The sequence below is a fragment of the Coregonus clupeaformis genome, unplaced genomic scaffold, assembly GCF_020615455.1.
Source record: "Coregonus clupeaformis isolate EN_2021a unplaced genomic scaffold, ASM2061545v1 scaf0530, whole genome shotgun sequence".
NCBI classification, from domain to species: domain Eukaryota; kingdom Metazoa; phylum Chordata; class Actinopteri; order Salmoniformes; family Salmonidae; genus Coregonus; species Coregonus clupeaformis.
Genome location: NW_025533985.1, coordinates 208,824 through 231,556, shown reverse-complemented (window position 1 = coordinate 231,556; position 22,733 = coordinate 208,824). Strand labels below are relative to the sequence as shown.

At 41.7% G+C, this 22,733-nt stretch overlaps 1 protein-coding gene across 1 annotated transcript; it reads left to right on the top strand.

Moving 5' to 3' along the window:
• Positions 1–4,882: 4,882 nt before the first annotated feature.
• LOC123485004 (zinc finger protein 2 homolog) lies at positions 4,883–13,911 on the top strand. The gene is made up of 2 exons (XM_045215840.1): positions 4,883–5,412; positions 13,460–13,911. The coding sequence occupies exons 1-2, from the start codon at positions 4,989–4,991 to the stop codon at positions 13,909–13,911; spliced, it is 876 nt and encodes a 291-aa protein (XP_045071775.1). The 5' UTR covers positions 4,883–4,988.
• The last annotated feature ends 8,822 nt before the right edge of the window (positions 13,912–22,733 follow it).

Below are 22,733 nucleotides of genomic sequence, written 5' to 3'. Positions count from 1 at the left end.
AACGCCAGGGTTGTGGGTTCGTTTCCCCACGGGGGCAGTATGAAAATGTATGCACTCACTAACTGTAAGTCGCTCTGGATAAGAGCGTCGACTAAAATGTAAAATGTATCGAAGGCTTTATAAAATCCCAAAAGATAATAAAACCTCTCATCAGAGACCAAATCTGAGTAATCTATGATATTTAATACCAGTGTGACATTATTCGAGATTTGTCTATTTCTCATCAACCCTGACCGGGACTCATCTATAATGGCATCCAAAACCAGAGCTATTAGCTTAGAATCGTTATTTAAAAGACAAAGTTGACGCCAATTATCAATGAGTAACAAGTATTTTTTTAGGTTAGAGTAATGAAACCTTTCGTTAGAGGGGCTAGCATACAAACTGTAGCACAGACTAGATCAATATGATGTTGAGAAATAGTGCATTGTGGGTAGTTTAGAAGATATCCGGAAATAAGTTAATAAATATGTAATAACCCAAAAAAACATAACAATGTTTGTACTTATAGGTAACCAGATTATGACTACAACTACGTTATTAAGTCTTTAAAACGACACTGTGTTGTTACATTGGTGAGTAAAAACTCATGCTTCCTACCCTTTAACTTTTTGTCTGAAAATAAAATCTACATTTTACTCAACTTCGTTACCCACTCCAGTCAGCAGATGGCGATGTGGGACTTTAAGGCTATGCTGCTAGTGTGACGTATAATCTAGTGGACGGGACGCTTCTTTCAACAGCAGCAACAGTTAGTCAGACACCTCGGTAGCTTGCTAGCCAAAATAGCCCAACCAATAAAGCTCTTTAGACGCTTTCGTGTATATTAGCCACTGTGTTTTGAACCCACTTCTGTCGTCTAGTTAGTTATCCCATTTAATTTCATATTTACGGTGTTGTTGGTATTGGTCAGCTAGCTGGCTGGTTAAGTTAGCACTAGCCTAGCAAGCTAACATCCCCGACCATGAGTTCACTAAGCTACTCTCCTCCTGCTAAAGAAGAGGAGGTCTGCTGGACGGAGAAAGAAGCTCTAGTGAAAGAGGAGGAAGAGGAGGATGTTACAATACAAAAACAAGTAGAGGGTGAGGCTGTTACCGTTAAAGAAGAAGAGAAAGACTTTACAGTGAAAGAAGAGGAAGACGCGTTCAGAGTGAAAGAGGAGGAGGATGTTACAGTGAAAGAAGAGGAAGACGCGTTCAGAGTGAAAGAGGAGGAGGATGTTACAGTGAAAGAAGAGGAAGACGCGTTCAGAGTGAAAGAGGAGGAGGATGTTACAGTGAAAGAGAGGAGAGGAGGATTACAGGCGTTCAGTGAAAGAGGAAGAGGATGTTACAGTGAAGAAGAGGAGGCTCCCGTTTTTGGAGTGAAAGAAGAGGAGGAGGAGATGACTGTCACATCGAAAAAGGAGGAGGGAGAAGAGGAGGAAACTGGATATCTGGTTCCGGTTTCCCAAAGGCATCTTAAGGCATCCAATGGTTCTAATGATGAACTTAGCAGTAAGATGCTTTTGAGAACCGGCCCCGTAGTACTGTCTTAAAAACAGAGGCACAACCTCTGCAGTTGTTGAACTGATGTGTGGTGTTAAAGGGGAAATCTGCAGTTGCTACATCCATATTTGGACTTTTAAATTATTGATATATATCCATGATTCTTGAAGAATATAACACATGCCTCATGAGCTTAGTTCAACTGTCGTACCCCATCAGATCCCAAAATAAGCTTTTTCTACTCCAATGTTTAGAAACAATGTAAATGTAAACCAACACTGTATCGCCTCAACATGGTTAAAACTATAATATTGATGTCATGGATGGTCAGTCCTTGCATCCATAGGTCTGTCTATGAATGTGAGAGTAGTTACATTTATCCAGCCCCATCATCATCTTATTACCAAAACAGTGGCGGAATGACAGCTTTGTTATTGTTTGAACTGCAGATTGGTTGATTGATTGATGAGTGGCTTTTTTAAAGGGACAACCTAGGATTTAAACAGAAACAAAATGGCTGCTCTTAGACTTGGTTTGGTAAACAGCTGAGGGATGGGGGCTGGAGAAATGTAACCACTCTCAAATTCATAGAGAAAGCTATTGTAGCAACCTTAACCCAAAACCTAGCGACCTCATCAAGAAGTTCAGACATCTTGGTATAACAGTTATAAGGTGTTGGCTTGACAGTCTCTGGACCCAGGTTTGAGTCCAGCTCAGGGCTACCCCTGGAATTGACTACACTATGAATACAAGTACTGGCCGTCCATAAGGTCAAAATCACAGTTTTAACCAAATTGAGACTATACAGTGTTTGTTTACAAACAGTGGCGTTATATGAGCTCATGTTTTGGTTTCTGATGGGGTAAGACAGTTGAAACATTTGAGGCATTTAAAATTTATATTCTTCAGGAATCAATGACTATCCAGTTTATGGGTCTTTCTATATCTGCCAGTGAGGCTTTCCTGTGGGGGTCAAATTGTTGGAGCTGTTGATAAGTCATTGGATAATATTCTGCAAATGTATTTTCATTTTTTTCAGGGCTGACCCTAGTCGACTGGTCGATTGTTTGGTCGATAGGCTGTTTTGTCGACAGAGATTTTTTTAAGTCGAGCAGTCGCAAATACACTATATATACAAAAGTATGTGGACACCCCTTCAAATTAGTCGATTCAGCTGTTTCAGCCACAACCGTTGCTGACAGGTGTATAAAATCGAGCACACAGCCATGCAATTTCCATAGACAAACATTGGCAGTAGAATGGCCTTACTGAAGCGCTCAGTGACTTTAAACGTAGCACCGTCATAGGATGCCACCTTTCCAACAAGTCAGTTCGTCAAATTTCTGCCCTGCCAGAGCTGCCCCGGTCAACTGTAAGTGCTGTTATTGTGAAGTGGAAACGTCTAGGAGCAACAACGGCTGAACCGCGAAGTGGTAGGCCACACAAGCTCACAGAACGGGCCCGCCGAGTGCTGAAGCGCGTTCCAAACTGCCTCTGGAAGCAACGTCAGCAGAATAACTGTTAGTCGGGAGCTTCATGAAATGCGTTTCCATGGCCGAGCAGCCGCACACAAGCCCCAGATCACCATGCGCAATGCCAAGTGTCGGCTGGAGTGGTGTAAAGCTCGGTGCCATTGGACTCTGGAGCAGTAGAAAGGCGTTCTCTGGAGTGATCAATCCGACGGACGAATCTGGGTTTAGCGGACGCCCGGAGAACACTACTTGCCCCAATGCATAGTGCCAACTGTAATGTTTGGTGGAGGAGGAATAATGGCCTGGGGCTGTTATTCATGGTTCGGTCCCTTAGTTCCAGTGAAGGGAAATCTTAACGCTACAGCATACAGTGACATTCTAGACGATTCTGAGCTTCCAACTTTGTGGCAACAGCTTGGGGAAGGCCCTTTCCTGTTTCAGCATGACAATGCCCCTGTGCGTAAAGCGAAGTCCAAACAGAAATGGTTTGTCGAGATCGGTGTGGAAGAACTTGACTTGCCTGCACAGAGCCCTGACCTCAACCCCATCGAACACCTTTGGGATGAATTGGAAGGTCGACTGCGAGCCAGGCCTAATCGCCCAACGTCAGTGCCCGACCTCACTAAAGCTCTTGTGGCTGAATGGAAGCAAGTCCCCGCAGCAATGTTCCAACATCTAGTGGAAATCCTTCCCAGAAGAGTTGAGGCTGTTATAGCAGCAAAGGGGGACCAACTCCATATTAATGCCTCTGCTTGAAACATGTAGGTATTACAGACACGGTCAGGGAGACGTTTTAAAATGTCAGTGAAGACTCTTGCCAGCTGGTCAGTGCATGCTCTGAGTACGCGTCCTGGTAATCTGTCTGTGAAGATTAACCTGTTTAACCCCTTGGAGTCAGTTGACGCAAATTTGCTTCAATCTAAGTAATTTAAGTAATCCATAGTACGACCATCTTAAAACAATTCCATATGTCAGTTTACCCCCCTCCCCCAACGGCTTAGATTTACAGGGGTTAAAGGTCTTACTCACATCGGCTAAGGAGAGAGTGATCATACAGTCGTCCCGGAACAGCTGGTGCACAAGACTTTGTGGAGGCCACGGAGATGGCACAGTCCATCGCTCTAAGACATGTGATACATAAATTGTATATGGTTATATTATGTACAAAAAAATGATGCAACACTAATAAATCTAATATTATTTTATAACAAATGTACTTTCTCCCGCTTTGGATACTGTCGCTGTCCGCGGTTCTGAATGTAATTATATGCACAAGCACAAAACACCACATCTGTAATTTTAGTCCCGTCTGAATCTGCCATGGCAGTCATTTTTACATGGCAGGAGAGTAACAATTCAAGCCAGAATAACCTACTGTTTTTTGGCGAACTCCAAGGTCCTCTGGTAATACTAGTCCCGTGTGAATCGACATCCCTGTGTTTTGAGAAAAATGAGTTTGACAGGTGTTGCTCACGGTTTGATCAAGAAAACAATAACTGATTTGATCAATTTAACGAAGTGCTGCTCATAGCCTACATATGAAGGGCCTGCAAGTATCAACTTTCACAGTGGATGATTTTGTTCATATGTTTTGTGTGTATTAATATTTCTAGCCTACAATCATCGATGTTACTACTAATGTGAAAACAAGACAAGATATTACTATTATTGCTCACTTGACTGTCTTAAGACAATTGTCAAATAATTTAATTTAATTTAACAGATGTCAATTGTTGTACAGCTTCATGGGTACGCTCTGGGCATCACCTTTTACCTCAAATAAACAGTATTTCTGCTGTTGTGGGCCTTTAACCATCTGTCTGACTTTGTCGTTCACACAGAAGAGAGACGTGACTATCGTGGATCCTCTGGGGAGCCTCAACAACATCATGAAGCTGAGGAGGCAGAGAAGAGTCCCTCCAGATCAGAACATCTCAAGAAACACCAGCGGAAACCCACAGGGAAGAAATCTCACTGCTGCTCTGACTGTGGGAAGATATTCAACTCTTCAACAGCCCTTAAAAGACATATGAGAATCCATACAGGAGAGAAACCGTATAGCTGTAATCAATGTGGGAAGAGTTTTACTTATGCAAGCTGCCTGAAGGTACATTTGAGAACACACACAGGAGAGAAACCTTATAGCTGCGATCAATGTGGGAAGAATTTTACTTCATCTACCAGTCTGACTATCCACCAGAGAACACACACAGGAGAGAAACTATATAGCTGCGATCAATGTGGGAAAAGTTTTACTTACTCAAGCAACATGAAGGTACATTTCAGAACAGAATCACACCAGAGAACACACACAGGAGAGAAGCCTTATAGCTGTGATCAATGTGGGAATAGTTTTAGTCAATCAAGCAACCTGATGGTACATTTGAGAATGCACACAGGAGAGAAGCCTTATAGCTGTGATCAATGTGGGAAGAGTTTTAGTCGATCAAGCAGCCTGATGATACATTTGAGAACACACACAGGAGAGAAACCTTATAGCTGTGATCAATGTGGGAATAGTTTTAGTCGATCAAGCAACCTGATGGTACATTTGAGAACACACACTGGAGAGAAACCTTATAGCTGTGATCAATGTGGCAAGAGATACGCTGCTAAAAGAACTCTGATTAAACATCAGAAAGTACATACATGAAGGAGTTGTTTCATGATATCAATTAAATAATGTCACAATGTTTTAACATTGTTGTATGAGTATTTTAATGAATTTTACAATGTAGAACCATTTACATTTTACATTTTTTGTCATTTAGCAGACGCTCTTATCCAGAGCAACTTACAAGTGCATACATTATTTTTGTATTTTTCATACTGGCCCCCCGTGGGAATCGAACCCACAACCCTGGCGTTGCAAACGCCATGCTCTACCAACTGAGCTACATCCCTGCTGGCCATTCCCTCCCCTACCCTGGACGACGCTGGGCCAATTGTGCGCCGCCCCAACCATTTTCCCCCTGTTCTATTGATTTCAGCGTGATATGGATATTAGCCTCATCAGGGGGAAAATCCAGGCTCTGAAATGAGTTGTGTTACACTTACCACGATTTCCCCCCCTAATCAATATTAGTGATTTACATAACCTTGGGTTCAGACTATTGAGATGCACCCATAACCTTGGGTTCAGACTATTGAGATGCATCCATAACCTTGGGTTCAGACTATTGAGATGCACCCATAACCTTGGGTTCAGACTATTGAGATGCACCCATAACCTTGGGTTCAGACTATTGAGATGCATCCATAACCTTGGGTTCAGACTATTGAGATGCATCCATAACCTTGGGTTCAGACTATTGAGATGCACCCATAACCTTGGGTTCAGACTATTGAGATGCACCCATAACCTTGGGTTCAGACTATTGAGATGCACCCATAACCTTGGGTTCAGACTATTGAGATGCACCCATAACCTTGGGTTCAGACTATTGAGATGCATCCATAACCTTGGGTTCAGGCTATTGAGATGCATCCATATCCTTGGGTTCAGGCTATTGAGATGCATCCATATCCTTGTGTAAGCTTCTGTACTGTACCTTGAATTTGAGCTTGGCTCTGTTGATGTCATTCAGAAACTGCAATGTGTCTATCATCATTAATTCCATTTAGACTTACAAATGACCAAACCCAGTCTCAGGCTTGGATAACTCTGGAGGCCCCTTGGGTTTCCACAGAGTTGGGTAAGAGCTCTCTGATATTAGATATTTTATTCCCCCTGGCATCTAAAGACCCTTGATGCAGCTGGCCAGTTGATAGTAAAGTAGGATGAATGATGCAGCTGGCCAGTTGATAGTAAAGTAGAATGAATGATGCAGCTGGCCAGTTGATAGTAAAGTAGGATGAATGATGCAGCTGGCCAGTTGATAGTAAAGTAGGATGAATGATGCAGCTGGCCAGTTGATAGTAAAGTAGGATGAATGATGCAGCTGGCTAGTTGATAGTAAAGTAGGATGAATGATAGATACAGCTAGCCAGTTGATAGTAAAGTAGGATGAATGATATATACATGCTGGCCGGTTGATAGTAAAGTAGGATGAATGATGCAGCTAGCCAGTTGATAGTAAAGTAGGATGAATGATGCAGCTGGCCAGTTGATAGTAAAGTAGGATGAATGATGCAGCTGGCCAGTTGATAGTGAAGTAGGATGAATGATGCAGCTGGCCAGTTGATAGTAAAGTAGAATGAATGATGCAGCTGGCCAGTTGATAGTAAAGTAGAATGAATGATGCAGCTGGCCAGTTGATAGTAAAGTAGGATGAATGACAGATGCAGCTGGCCAGTTGATAGCGAAGTAGGATGAATGATAGATGCAGCTGGCCAGTTGATAGTAAAGTAGAATGAATGATAGATACAGCTAGCCAGTTGATAGTAAAGTAGGATGAATGATAGATGCAGCTGGCCAGTTGATAGCGAAGTAGGATGAATGATAGATGCAGCTGGCCAGTTGATAGTAAAGTAGAATGAATGATAGATACAGCTAGCCAGTTGATAGTAAAGTAGGATGAATGATGCAGCTGGCCAGTTGATAGTAAAGTAGGATACATGATAGGTACATCTAGCCAGTTGATAGTAAAGTAGGATGAATGATAGATACAGCTAGCCAGTTGATAGTAAAGTAGGATGAATGATGCAGCTGGCCAGTTGATAGTAAAGTAGGATAAATGATAGATACAGCTAGCCAGTTGATAGTAAAGTAGGATGAATGATAGATGCAGCTGGCCAGTTGATAGTAAAGTAGGATGAATGATACAGCTGGCCAGTTGATCGTAAAGTAGGATGAATGATAGATACAGCTAGCCAGTTGATAGTAAAGTAGGATGAATGATGCAGCTGGCCAGTTGATAGTAAAGTAGGATGAATGATGCAGCTGGCCAGTTGATAGTAAATTAGGATGAATGATGCAGCTGGCCAGTTGATAGTAAAGTAGGATGAATGATGCAGCTGGCCAGTTGATAGTAAAGTAGGATGAATGATAGATACAGCTAGCCAGTTGATAGTAAAGTAGGATCAATGATGCAGCTAGCCAGTTGATAGTAAAGTAGGATGAATGATGCAGCTGGCCAGTTGATAGTAAAGTAGGTTGAATGATGCAGCGAGCCAGTTGATAGTAAAGTAGGATGAATAATAGATACAGCTGGCCAGTTGATAGTAAAGTAGGATACATGATAGATACAGCTAGCCAGTTGATAGTAAAGTAGGATGAATGATAGATACAGCTAGCCAGTTGATAGTAAAGTAGGATGAATGATGCAGCTGGCCAGTTGATAGTAAAGTAGGATGAATGATAGATACAGCTAGCCAGTTGATAGTAAAGTAGGATGAATGATACAGCTGGCCAGTTGATAGTAAAGTAGGATGAATGATAGATACAGCTGGCCAGTTGATAGTAAAGTAAGATAAATTATAGATACAGCTAGCCAGTTGATAGTAAAGTAGGATGAATGATAGATACAGCTGGCCAGTTGATAGTAAAGTAGGATGAATGATGCAGCTGGCCAGTTGATAGTAAAGTAGGATGAATGATACAGCTGGCCAGTTGATAGTAAAGTAGGATGAATGATAGATACAGCTGGCCAGTTGATAGTAAAGTATGATAAATGATAGATACAGCTAGCCAGTTGATAGTAAAGTAGGATGAATGATGAAGCTGGCCAGTTGATAGTAAAGTAGGATGAATGATAGATACAGCTAGCCAGTTGATAGTAAAGTAGGATGAAATGCAGCTGGCCAGTTGATAGTAAAGTAGGATGAATGATACAACTGGCCAGTTGATAGTAAAGTAGGATGAATGATAGATTCAACTGGCCAGTTGATAGTAAATTAGGATGAATGATGAAGCTGGCCAGTTGATAGTAAAGTAGGATGAATGGTAGATACAGCTAGCCAGTTGATAGTAAAGTGGGATGAAATGCAGCTGGCCAGTTGATAGTAAAGTAGGATGAATGATGAAGCTGGTCAGTTGATAGTAAAGTAGGATGAATGATAGATACAGCTAGCCAGTTGATAGTAAAGAAGGATGAATGATGAAGCTGGCCAGTTGATAGTAAAGTAGGATGAATGATAGATACAGCTAGCCAGTTGATAGTAAAGTAGGATGAAATGCAGCTGGCCAGTTGATAGCAAACTAGGATGAATGATACAGCTGGCCAGTTGATAGTAAAGTAGGATGAATGATAGATACAGCTGGCCAGTTGATAGTAAAGTAGGATGAATGATGAAGCTGGCCAGTTTATAGTAAAGTAGGATGAATGATAGATACAGCTAGCCAGTTGATAGTAAAGTAGGATGAAATGCAGCTGGCCAGTTGATAGTAAAGTAGGATGAATGATGAAGCTGGCCAGTTGATAGTAAAGTAGGATGAATGATAGATACAGCTAGCCAGTTGATAGTAAAGTAGGATGAAATGCAGCTGGCCAGTTGATAGTAAAGTAGGATGAATGATACAGCTGGCCAGTTGATAGTAAAGTAGGATGAATGATACAGCTAGCCAGTTGATAGTAAAGTATGATTAATGATGCAGCTAGCCTGTTGATAATAAAGTAGGATAATTGATAGATACAGCTAGCCAGTTGATAGTAAAGTAGGATGAATGATAGATACAGCTAGCCAGTTGATAGTAAAGTAGGATGAATGATAGATACAGCTGGCCAGTTGATAGTAAAGTAGGATGAATGATAGATGCAGCTGGCCAGTTGATAGCGAAGAAGGATGAATGATAGATGCAGCTAGCCAGTTGATAGTAAAGTAGGATGAATGACCAGGACGACTGATCCGTGTAAAGGAAAGAATGAATGTATCGTGAGATTTTGAGTGAAAACCTCCTTCCATCAGCAAGGGCATTGAAGATGAAACGTGGCTGGGTCTTTCAGCATGACAATGATCCCAAACACACCGCCCGGGCAACGAAGGAGTAGCTTCGTAAGAAGCATTTCAAGGTCCTGGAGTGGCCTAGCCAGTCTCCAGATCTCAACCCCATAGAAAATCTTTGGAGGGAGTTGAAAGTCTGTGTTGCCCAGCGACAGCCCCAAAACATCATTGCTCTAGATGAGATCTGCATGGAGGAATGGGCCAAAATACCAGCAACAGTGTGTGAAAACCTTGTGAAGACTTACAGAAAACGTTTGACCTGTGTCATTGCCAACAAAGGGTATATAACAAAGTATTGAGAAACTTTTGTTATTGACCAAATACTTATTTTCCACTGTACCTCTTCATACTATCAAGACAATTCTTATTGCATGCTGAATGTTTCAAGTGCACTGGAAACATTATATTTATCTTATTTCAGTCTTCGGGAGCTAGATATATCTGTTTCTCTTCATCAAACAGCAGTTTTCACAAGAGGCTGTAGTTACATCATAGATAGAAGCAGGCCATTGGCTGCCTTGATTACGAGGGTTATGTACGGGACCTATGATTAGTTCTTAGTTTAGGAGTTCATCAATGTTGCCTGAGCAGACAGTGTTGAAATATACTTTTTATGCGAAAATGTGCAAGAATTTAAGGTGCCAACAAATGTTATAGTCATCATAACAATATTTTACTGTCATATACAAAAAAATCAGGTCCTCTCTCGACTGGGATCGATTAACTTCACTCTTTTCGGGTTCGGCCCACCACCTAATAACACAACCACACCACAGATAGAACAATGAGCCAGATATTTCACCTGATGTATAAATGTGAAACATCCGGTTGGCGTTTCAACTCAATACCAAATATGGTGTTGAGAGGAAGCTCAGTGGCCGGCAGTGGGAGAAGATGGAGCGAGATGGATTTTGGCCGATATTCTGCTATTTTTTTTATTTTTATCTATGAAACATTTGATCTCAATACAGTTTTCTGTTTCCATCACTAGAATCTGTAACAAACAGAGTGGACTACGTATTGTAGACTTTACCCTTTGCCAAAGTTGTAAAAAATTGCGTTGTTTAGAAGGAGTGCAAGGGCGAATTGAGTTATTGCTCATGGGCAATCTTCACAAAGTAGGCGTTCCCTAAAGGAAATATGCAAATAGATTCTAGAACGGGCCAATAGGACCTCTCTTGCTCCTGCTTGGCTCTGCCCACCTCCTTGCTTGTTCTACCCACTATGATTAATTTGCTCCCATTGGAAACGACAGGCTCTGGTCTATCTTGGGTTAGTTATAAAAGTCTTTGGCCACACAGTCTGAGAAGAGCATGAGGTGTGGCTGAGATTAGTCAGTTTGAGCTAGCATATGAACTTGGTAGCACAGAGTAGATCCCCCATATGACGTTGAGAAATAGTGCACTATGGGTAGTTTAGAAGATAGAAATACGTAATAACGCAAAAACATAACTGTTTGTTCTTATAGCTAACCAGATCGTGACTACAACTAATTTACTAAGTCTTTAACCACACTATGTTGTTACATTGGTGAGTAGAAACACATGCTTCCTACCCTTTAACTTTTTGTCTGAAAATAAAATCTACATTTTACTCAACTTCAAACAAGTAGAGGGTGAAGCTGTTACCGTGAAAGAAGAAGAGAAAGACGTTACAGTGAAAGAAGAGGAAGACGCGTTCAGAGTGAAAGAGGAGGAGGATGCAGTTTTTGGAGTGAAAGAGGAGGAGGAGGAGATGACTGTCACATCTAAAAAGGAGGAGGAAGAAGAGGAGGAAACTGGATATCTGGTTCCGGTTTCCCAAAGGCACCTTAAGGCATCCAATGGTTCTACTGATGAACTTAGCAGTAAGATGGTTTTGAGAAACCGGGCCCTGATTAACACTAGTAAGTACTGTCTTAAAAACAGAGGCACAAACTCTGCAGTTGTTGATCTGATGTGTGGTGTTAAAGGTGAAATCTGCAGTTGCTACATCCATATTTGGACTTTTAAATTATTTAAATATAGCCATTGATTCTTGAAGAATATAACACATGCCTCATGAGCTTAGTTCAACTCTCGTACCCCATCAGATCCCAAAATAAGCTTTTTTTACTCCAATGTTTAGAAACAATGTAAATGTAAACCAACACTGTATCGCCACAACATGGTTAAAACTATAATGTTGAAATCATGGATGGTCAGTCCTTGGATCCATAGGTCTGTCTATGAATTTGAGAGTAGTTACATTTCTCCAGTCCCATCCATCATCTTATTACCAAAACAGAGGCGGAATGACAGCTTTGTTATTGTTTGAACTGCAGATTGGTTGATTGATTGATGTGTGGCTTTTTTAAAGGGACAACCTAGGATTTAAACAGAAACAAAATGGCTGCTCTTAGACTTGGTTTGGTAAACAGCTGAGGGATGGGTGCTGGAGAAATGTAACCACTCTCAAATTCATAGAGAAAGCTATTGTAGCAACCTTAACCCAAAACCTAGCGACCTCATCAAGAAGTTCAGACATCTTGGTATAACAGTTATAAGGTGTTGGCTTGACAGTCTCTGGACCCAGGTTTGAGTCCAGCTCAGGGCTACCCCTGGAATTCACTACACTATGAATACAAGGACTGGCCGTCCATAAGGTCAAAATCACAGTTTTAACCAAATTGAGGCTATACAGTGTTTGTTTACAAACAGTGGCGTTATATGAGCTTATGTTTTGGTTTCTGATGGGGTAAGACAGTTGAAACATTTGAGGCATTTTAAAAGTTATATTCTTCAGGAATCAATGGCTATACAGTTTATGGGTCTTTCTATATCTGCCAGTGAGGCTTTCCTGTGGGGGTCAAATTGTTGGAGCTGTTGATAAGTCATTGTATAATATTCTGCAAATGTATTTTCATTTTTATTAGGGCTGACCCTAGTCGACTGGTCGATTGTTTAGTCGATAGGCTGTTTTGTCTACAGATATTTTTTTAGACTGAGATTTTTTAGTCGAGCAGTTGCAAATACACTATATATACAAAAGTATGTGGACACACCTTCAAATTAGTCGATTCAGCTGTTTCAGCCACAACCATTGCTGACAGGTGTATAAAATCGAGCACACAGCCATGCAATTTCCATAGATAAACATTGGCAGTAGAATGGCCTTACTGAAGCGCTCAGTGACTTTAAACGTAGCACCGTCATAGGATGCCACCTTTCCAACAAGTCAGTTCGTCGAATTTCTGCCCTGCCAGAGCTGCCCTGGTTAACTGTAAGTGCTGTTATTGTGAAATGGAAACGTCCTTGACAGTCTAACCCCCTTGACTGTCTTAAGACAATTGTCAAATAATGTAACAGATGTCAATTGTTGTACAGCTTCATGGGTACGCTCTGGGCATCACCTTTTACCTCAAATAAACAGTATTTCTGCTGTTGTGGACCTTTAACCATCTGTCTGACTTTGTCGTTCACACAGGAGAGAGACGTGACTATCATGGATCCTCTGGGGAGCCTCAACAACATCATGAAGCTGAGGAGTCAGAGAAGAGTCCCTCCAGATCTGAACACCTCAAGAAACACCAGCGGAAACCCACAGGGAAGAAATCTCACTGCTGCTCTGACTGTGGGAAGATATTCAACTCTTCAGCAGACCTTAAAAGACATATGAGAATCCATACAGGAGAGAAACCTTATAGCTGTAATCAATGCGGGAAAAGTTTTACTACATCTAGCCATCTGACTAGTCACCAGAGAACACACACAGGAGAGAAACCTTATAGCTGTGATCAATGCGGGAAGAGTTTTACTCAATCAAGCTGCCTGATAGAACATCAGAGAACACACACAGGAGAGAAACCTTATAGCTTTGATCAATGTGGGAAGAGTTTTAGTCGATCAAGCAACCTGATGCTACATTTGAGAACACACACTAGAGAGAAACCTTATAGCTGTGATCAATGTGGGAAGAGTTTTACTTCATCTAGCCAGCTGACTATACACCAGAGAATACACACAGGAGAGAAACCTTATAGCTGTGATCAATGTGGCAAGAGATACGCTGGTAAAAGAACTCTGATTAAACATCAGAAAGTGCATACATGAAGGAGTTGTTTCATGATATCAATTAAATTAATGTCACAATGGTTTAACATTGTTGTATGAGTATTTTAATGAATTTCACAATGTAGAACCATTTACATTTTTAGTCATTTAGCAGACGCTCTTATCCAGAGCAACTTACAGTTAGTGAGTGCATACATAATTGTGGGAATCGAACCCACAACCCTGGCGTTGCAAACGCCATGCTCTACCAACTGAGCTACATCCCTGCTGGCCATTCCCTCCCCTACCCTGGACGACGCTGGGCCAATTGTGCGCCCCCCCAACCGTTTTCCCCCTGTTCTATTGATTTCAGCGTGATATGGATATTAGCCTCATCAGGGTCAGGCTCTGAAATGAGTTGTGTTACACTTACCACGTTGGCGACCCACTTGAATCAAAATGCAACACTTATAAATGTAGCTAGCTGTTTTCTACAAATTGTCCTCTGACCAGTGATGTACACATTATTCCCAGATTCCGTGTGGTTTTTGAGCTGTTAGTTTTAACAGGATGTGCAACCTCATCTCCCCCCTCGCGCGCAATTGATTTCAACGTGTGATTCATCGATATGAGTTATGACAAATAAGTGTTGCGTTTCTCTTCGTTTTGGGGACCGCTAAATTTGATTGCATCACTCCAAAATGTAGCTGACTGTCTTCTGCAGGTTGTCCTCTAACCAGTGAAGTAAAAGATATCGCCCGTTTCCATGTGTATTTTTTCGTTGTGTTAGTTTCATCAGCACGTACAACCTGATTTCCCCCTAATGGATATCAGTGATTTATTGCCACTTGTCAAAACAACAGTGTTTTTGGTGCTTGTGCAGTTAATAAGGTGGTTGTTTAAATAAATACAAGTATTATGATTACTATTGTGGAACATGTTTGTGTCGATAGTACATTTTATGTTTAGGTTTTCCATTTATCACAAACTGTTTCTGCATATTGGTTATTGATTTGGACACGTTAAAACGGTGTTTTGACATTGGGCAGTATCCCACCTTGCAAAATATAGTTGAAAAGACGTTGAAAAGAAGACTATGCTCGAGGTCCAATCTACGTTTGGTTTTGGTTGAAAGTTCAAGTTAAAAATATGTATTTTTTTAGGTCGTTGTTTCACCGACTTGAAAACAACTTCATTTCAACGTACTTGCAGCCTATAAACATGGCCGCAGGATAACACATGCGTCTATGAACTGTTTTATTAACAATATTACATCACTCCAGTATTTCTTTACAACATTCAAGTGCTAATTGTCTTTATTCCACTACTGAAGAAGCATGACTCAAATCACCTACTCATATTTCAAACATACAGCCTGACAAAATATACATTTTTAATTATTCCATGCCTTTGATGTTAAAACGTTCATAGATGACCAGCAGGGTCAAATTATAATCATAGTGGTTGTAGAGGGTGCAACAGGTCAGTACCTCAGGAGTTGGTGTAGTATATGAAGAATTATGACTTTGATAAGGTTTTAAGTGGAACCTGAGAGGATGTTTATTTAGCAGAAAGGGAGCCATTTTGTAGTGACACCCCTGTTCGTTGGAGACAGGCGATTGGACAGTAGAGGGAGCCACCCATATTGTTGTATATCTTATAAGTGTAGGCTAGAGACAGAGAACGTTAGAGCAGACATTGTAATTTGGAGGACACTGCTCTCTGGGTGATCATGACATCCGTAAACTTATGCTGAAATCTTGTGATATGAATAAAACTTATGATCAAAGTTCAGTATGGGCGGACTCCTTTGTTTAACAGCAATAATTAGAAACATTGGCTTTTCATAGCTGAGCATTCTGAGGTCAAAACAGCAGGTGCGGTGGAGAGAGGGTTGAAATCAGCAGGTCCGGGACAAAGAATCACGTCCGGTGAACAGGTCAGGGTTCCATAGCCGCAGGCAGAAGAGTTGAAACTGGAGCGGCAGCACGACCAGGTGGACTGGGGACAGCAAGGAGTCATCAGGCCAGGTAGTCCTGAGGCATGGTCCTAGGGCTCAGGTCCTCCGAAAGAGAGAGAGAGAGAGGAGAATTAGAGGGATTATACTTAAATTCACACAGGACACCAGATAAGACCCCTCTCTGGCTGTAGAAGTGTTCTTCCTAACCAGTCCCTCAACAGCTCTCTGGCTGTAGAAGTGTTCTTCCTAACCAGTCCCTCAACGGCTCTCTGGCTGTAGAAGTGTTCTTCCTAACCAGTCCCTCAACAGCTCTCTGGCTGTAGAAGTGTTCTTCCTAACCAGTCCCTCAACACCTCTCTGGCTGTAGAAGTGTTCTTCCTAACCAGTCCCTCAACAGCTCTCTGGCTGTAGAAGTGTTCTTCCTAACCAGTCCCCCAACAGCTCTCTGGCTGTAGAAGTGTTCTTCCTAACCAGTCCCTCAACACCTCTCTGGCTGTAGAAGTGTTCTTCCTAACCAGTCCCTCAACACCTCTCTTGCTGTAGAAGTGTTCTTCCTAACCAGTCCCTCAACACCTCTCTGGCTGTAGAAGTGTTCTTCCTAACCAGTCCCTCAACAGCTCTCTGACTGAGCTCCACCCTCTCTGGGTCTTCAGAGGAGAGGAAGGCTGAGGAGGGATGGAAGGATGAATGGATCAATCTGATTACAGATTACTTTTAGATTACAAGAGGCACAGGTTAGTACCACAGTCATAAAATCAGATTTAACTTTAACCACACTGCTAACCCTAATGCCTAAACCTAACCTTAAATAACCCTAACCTTAACCACACTGCTAACCCTAATGCCTAAACCTTACCTTAAATAACCCTAACCTTAACCACACTGCTAGCCCTAATGCCTAACTCTTACCTTAAATAACCCTAACCTTAACCACACTGCTAACCCTAATGCCTAAACCTTACCTTAAATAACCCTAACCTTAACCACACTGCTAACCCTAATGCCTAACTCTTACCTTAAATAACCCTAACCTTAACCACACTGCTAACCCTAATGCCTAAACCTTACCTTAAATAACCCTAACCTTAACCACACTGCTAACCCTAATGCCTAACTCTTACCTTAACCACACTGCTAACCCTAATGCCTAACTCTTACCTTAAATAACCCTAACCTTAACCCAAATGCTAACTCTAATCTTAAATAACTCAAATGTTGACTGCAGGGGAAAATAAACTATTGCAGCAGCTGCCCATGGGAGATAGGAGGAACTCAAATGATTCTGTTCCAAAAGGTTTCTTAGTCGGAAATAAAACGGTGTAACGTATTACATGTCGTAGCCTCCCCAAACCTGACTGTATCTAACCATCCAGACAGTCTTGGAGGTAGTGAGGTGGTGTGGCTCATCTCCTGGTCAGCTGACATGTCTGTTTGACCCAGTGATTGATGCTTATTTACAAAAACCTCTTAGGCCTCACTCCCCCCCTATCTGAGATACCTACTGCAGCCCTCATCCTCCACATACAACACCCGTTCTGCCAGTCACATTCTGTTAAAGGTCCCCAAAACACACACATCCCTGGGTCGCTCCTCTTTTCAGTTCGCTGCAGCTAGCGACTGGAACGAGCTGCAAAAAAAACACTCAAACTGGACAGTTTTATCTCCATCTCTTCATTCAAAGACTAAATCATGGACACTCTTACTGACTGTTGTGGCTGCTTCGCGTGATGTATTGTTGTCTCTACCTTCTTGCCTTTTGTGCTGTTGTCTGTGAAAAATCATGTTTGTACCATGGGACACAGAGCCTAGTTAATACATCACTACTATACCATGTCTTCTGACAGGGACACAGAGCCTAGTTAATACATCACTACTATACCATGTCTTCTGACAGGGACACAGAGCCTAGTTAATACATCACTACTATACCATGTCTTCTGACAGGGACACAGAGCCTAGTTAATACATCACTACTATACCATGTCTTCTGACAGGGACACAGAGCCTAGTTAATACATCACTACTATACCATGTCTTCTGACAGGGACACAGAGCCTAGTTAATACATCACTACTACTATACCATGTCTTCTGACAGGGACACAGAGCCTAGTTAATACATCACTACTATACCATGTCTTCTGACAGGGACACAGAGCCTAGTTAATACATCACTACTATACCATGTCTTCTGACAGGGACACAGAGCCTAGTTAATACATCACTACTACTATACCATGTCTTCTGACAGGGACACAGAGCCTAGTTAATACATCACTACTATACCATGTCTTCTGACAGGGACACAGAGCCTAGTTAATACATCACTACTACTATACCATGTCTTCTGACAGGGACACAGAGCCTAGTTAATACATCACTACTATACCATGTCTTCTGACAGGGACACAGAGCCTAGTTAATACATCACTACTACTATACCATGTCTTCTGACAGGGACACAGAGCCTAGTTAATACATCACTACTACTATACCATGTCTTCTGACAGGGACACAGAGCCTAGTTAATACATCACTACTATACCATGTCTTCTGACAGGGACACAGAGCCTAGTTAATACATCACTACTATACCATGTCTTCTGACAGGGACACAGAGCCTAGTTAATACATCACTACTATACCATGTCTTCTGACAGGGACACAGAGCCTAGTTAATACATCACTACTACTAAACCATGTCTTCTGACAGGGACACAGAGCCTAGTTAATACATCACTACTATACCATGTCTTCTGACAGGGACACAGAGCCTAGTTAATACATCACTACTATACCATGTCTTCTGACAGGGACACAGAGCCTAGTTAATACATCACTACTACTATACCATGTCTTCTGACAGGGACACAGAGCCTAGTTAATACATCACTACTATACCATGTCTTCTGACAGGGACACAGAGCCTAGTTAATACATCACTACTACTATACCATGTCTTCTGACAGGGACACAGAGCCTAGTTAATACATCACTACTATACCATGTCTTCTGACAGGGACACAGAGCCTAGTTAATACATCACTACTACTATACCATGTCTTCTGACAGGGACACAGAGCCTAGTTAATACATCACTACTACTATACCATGTCTTCTGACAGGGACACAGAGCCTAGTTAATACATCACTACTATACCATGTCTTCTGACAGGGACACAGAGCCTAGTTAATACATCACTACTATACCATGTCTTCTGACAGGGACACAGAGCCTAGTTAATACATCACTACTATACCATGTCTTCTGACAGGGACACAGAGCCTAGTTAATACATCACTACTACTAAACCATGTCTTCTGACAGGGACACAGAGCCTAGTTAATACATCACTACTACTATACCATGTCTTCTGACAGGGACACAGAGCCTAGTTAATACATCACTACTACTATACCATGTCTTCTGACAGGGACACAGAGCCTAGTTAATACATCACTACTACTATACCATGTCTTCTGACAGGGACACAGAGCCCTAGTTAATACATCACTACTATACCATGTCTTCTGACAGGGACACAGAGCCCTAGTTAATACATCACTACTATACCATGTCTTCTGACAGGGACACAGAGCCTAGTTAATACATCACTACTACTATACCATGTCTTCTGACAGGGACACAGAGCCTAGTTAATACATCACTACTACTATACCATGTCTTCTGACAGGGACACAGAGCCTAGTTAATACATCACTAATACTATACCATGTCTTCTGACAGGGACACAGAGCCTAGTTAATACATCACTACTATACCATGTCTTCTGACAGGGACACAGAGCCTAGTTAATACATCACTACTACTATTCCATGTCTTCTGACAGGGACACAGAGCCTAGTTAATACATCACTACTATACCATGTCTTCTGACAGGGACACAGAGCCTAGTTAATACATCACTACTATACCATGTCTTCTGACAGGGACACAGAGCCTAGTTAATACATCACTACTATACCATGTCTTCTGACAGGGACACAGAGCCTAGTTAATACATCACTACTACTATACCATGTCTTCTGACAGGGACACAGAGCCTAGTTAATACATCACTACTATACCATGTCTTCTGACAGGGACACAGAGCCTAGTTAATACATCACTACTATACCATGTCTTCTGACAGGGACACAGAGCCTAGTTAATACATCACTACTATACCATGTCTTCTGACAGGGACACAGAGCCTAGTTAATACATCACCACTACTATAGCATGTCTTCTGACAGGGACACAGAGCCTAGTTAATAAAACACCACTACTATACCATGTCTTCTGACAGGGACACAGAGCCTAGTTAATACATCACTACTATACCATGTCTTCTGACAGGGACACAGAGCCTAGTTAATACATCACTACTATACCATGTCTTCTGACAGGGACACAGAGCCTAGTTAATACATCACTACTACTATATCATGTCTTCTGACAGGGACACAGAGCCTAGTTAATACATCACTACTATACCATGTCTTCTGACAGGGACACAGAGCCTAGTTAATACATCACTACTATACCATGTCTTCTGACAGGGACACAGAGCCTAGTTAATACATCACTACTATACCATGTCTTCTGACAGGGACACAGAGCCTAGTTAATAAATCACTACTATACCATGTCTTCTGACAGGGACACAGAGCCTAGTTAATACATCACTACTACTATACCATGTCTTCTGACAGGGACACAGAGCCTAGTTAATACATCACTACTATACCATGTCTTCTGACAGGGACACAGAGCCTAGTTAATACATCACTACTATACCATGTCTTCTGACAGGGACACAGAGCCTAGTTAATACATCACTACTACTATACCATGTCTTCTGACAGGGACACAGAGCCTAGTTAATACATCACTACTATACCATGTCTTCTGACAGGGACACAGAGCCTAGTTAATACATCACTACTATACCATGTCTTCTGACAGGGACACAGAGCCTAGTTAATACATCACTACTATACCATGTCTTCTGACAGGGACACAGAGCCTAGTTAATACATCACTACTATACCATGTCTTCTGACAGGGACACAGAGCCTAGTTAATACATCACTACTACTAAACCATGTCTTCTGACAGGGACACAGAGCCTAGTTAATACAACACTACTACTATACCATGTCTTCTGATAGGGACACAGAGCCTAGTTAATACATCACTACTACTAAACCATGTCTTCTGACAGGGACACAGAGCCTAGTTAATACATCACTACTACTATACCATGTCTTCTGACAGGGACACAGAGCCTAGTTAATACATCACTACTACTATACCATGTCTTCTGACAGGGACACAGAGCCTAGTTAATACATCACTACTATACCATATCTTCTGACAGGGACACAGAGCCTAGTTAATACATCACTACTATACCATGTCTTCTGACAGGGACACAGAGCCTAGTTAATACATCACTACTATACCATGTCTTCTGACAGGGACACAGAGCCTAGTTAATAAAACACCACTACTATACCATGTCTTCTGACAGGGACACAGAGCCTAGTTAATACATCACTACTACTATACCATGTCTTCTGACAGGGACACAGAGCCTAGTTAATACATCACTACTATACCATGTCTTCTGACAGGGACACAGAGCCTAGTTAATACATCACTACTGTACCATGTCTTCTGACAGGGACACAGAGCCTAGTTAATACATCACTACTATACCATGTCTTCTGACAGGGACACAGAGCCTAGTTAATACATCACTACTACTATACCATGTCTTCTGACAGGGACACAGAGCCTAGTTAATACATCACTACTACTATTCCATGTCTTCTGACAGGGACACAGAGCCTAGTTAATACATCACTACTACTATACCATGTCTTCTGACAGGGACACAGAGCCTAGTTAATACATCACTACTATACCATGTCTTCTGACAGGGACACAGAGCCTAGTTAATACATCACTACTACTATACCATGTCTTCTGACAGGGACACAGAGCCTAGTTAATACATCACTACTATACCATGTCTTCTGACAGGGACACAGAGCCTAGTTAATACATCACTACTATACCATGTCTTCTGACAGGGACACAGAGCCTAGTTAATACATCACTACTATACCATGTCTTCTGACAGGGACACAGAGCCTAGTTAATACATCACCACTACTATACCATGTCTTCTGACAGGGACACAGAGCCTAGTTAATAAAACACCACTACTATACCATGTCTTCTGACAGGGACACAGAGCCTAGTTAATACATCACTACTACTATACCATGTCTTCTGACAGGGACACAGAGCCTAGTTAATACATCACTACTATACCATGTCTTCTGACAGGGACACAGAGCCTAGTTAATACATCACTACTATACCATGTCTTCTGACAGGGACACAGAGCCTAGTTAATACATCACTACTATACCATGTCTTCTGACAGGGACACAGAGCCTAGTTAATACATCACTACTATACCATGTCTTCTGACAGGGACACAGAGCCTAGTTAATACATCACTACTATACCATGTCTTCTGACAGGGACACAGAGCCTAGTTAATACATCACTACTACTATACCATGTCTTCTGATAGGGACACAGAGCCTAGTTAATACATCACTACTACTAAACCATGTCTTCTGACAGGGACACAGAGCCTAGTTAATACAACACTACTACTATACCATGTCTTCTGATAGGGACACAGAGCCTAGTTAATACATCACTACTACTAAACCATGTCTTCTGACAGGGACACAGAGCCTAGTTAATACATCACTACTACTATACCATGTCTTCTGACAGGGACACAGAGCCTAGTTAATACATCACTACTACTATACCATGTCTTCTGACAGGGACACAGAGCCTAGTTAATACATCACTACTACTATACCATGTC

Excerpts from the sequence above, each read along its gene's own strand:
- LOC123485004 (XM_045215840.1), top strand. The coding sequence starts at position 4,989 with ATGAGAATCCATACAGGAGAGAAACCGTATAGCTGTAATCAATGTGGG. Across the intron at positions 5,413-13,459 it reads GAGTTTTAGTCGATCAAGCA|ACCTTAAAAGACATATGAGA; the intron begins GCCTGATGATAC and ends ACTCTTCAGCAG.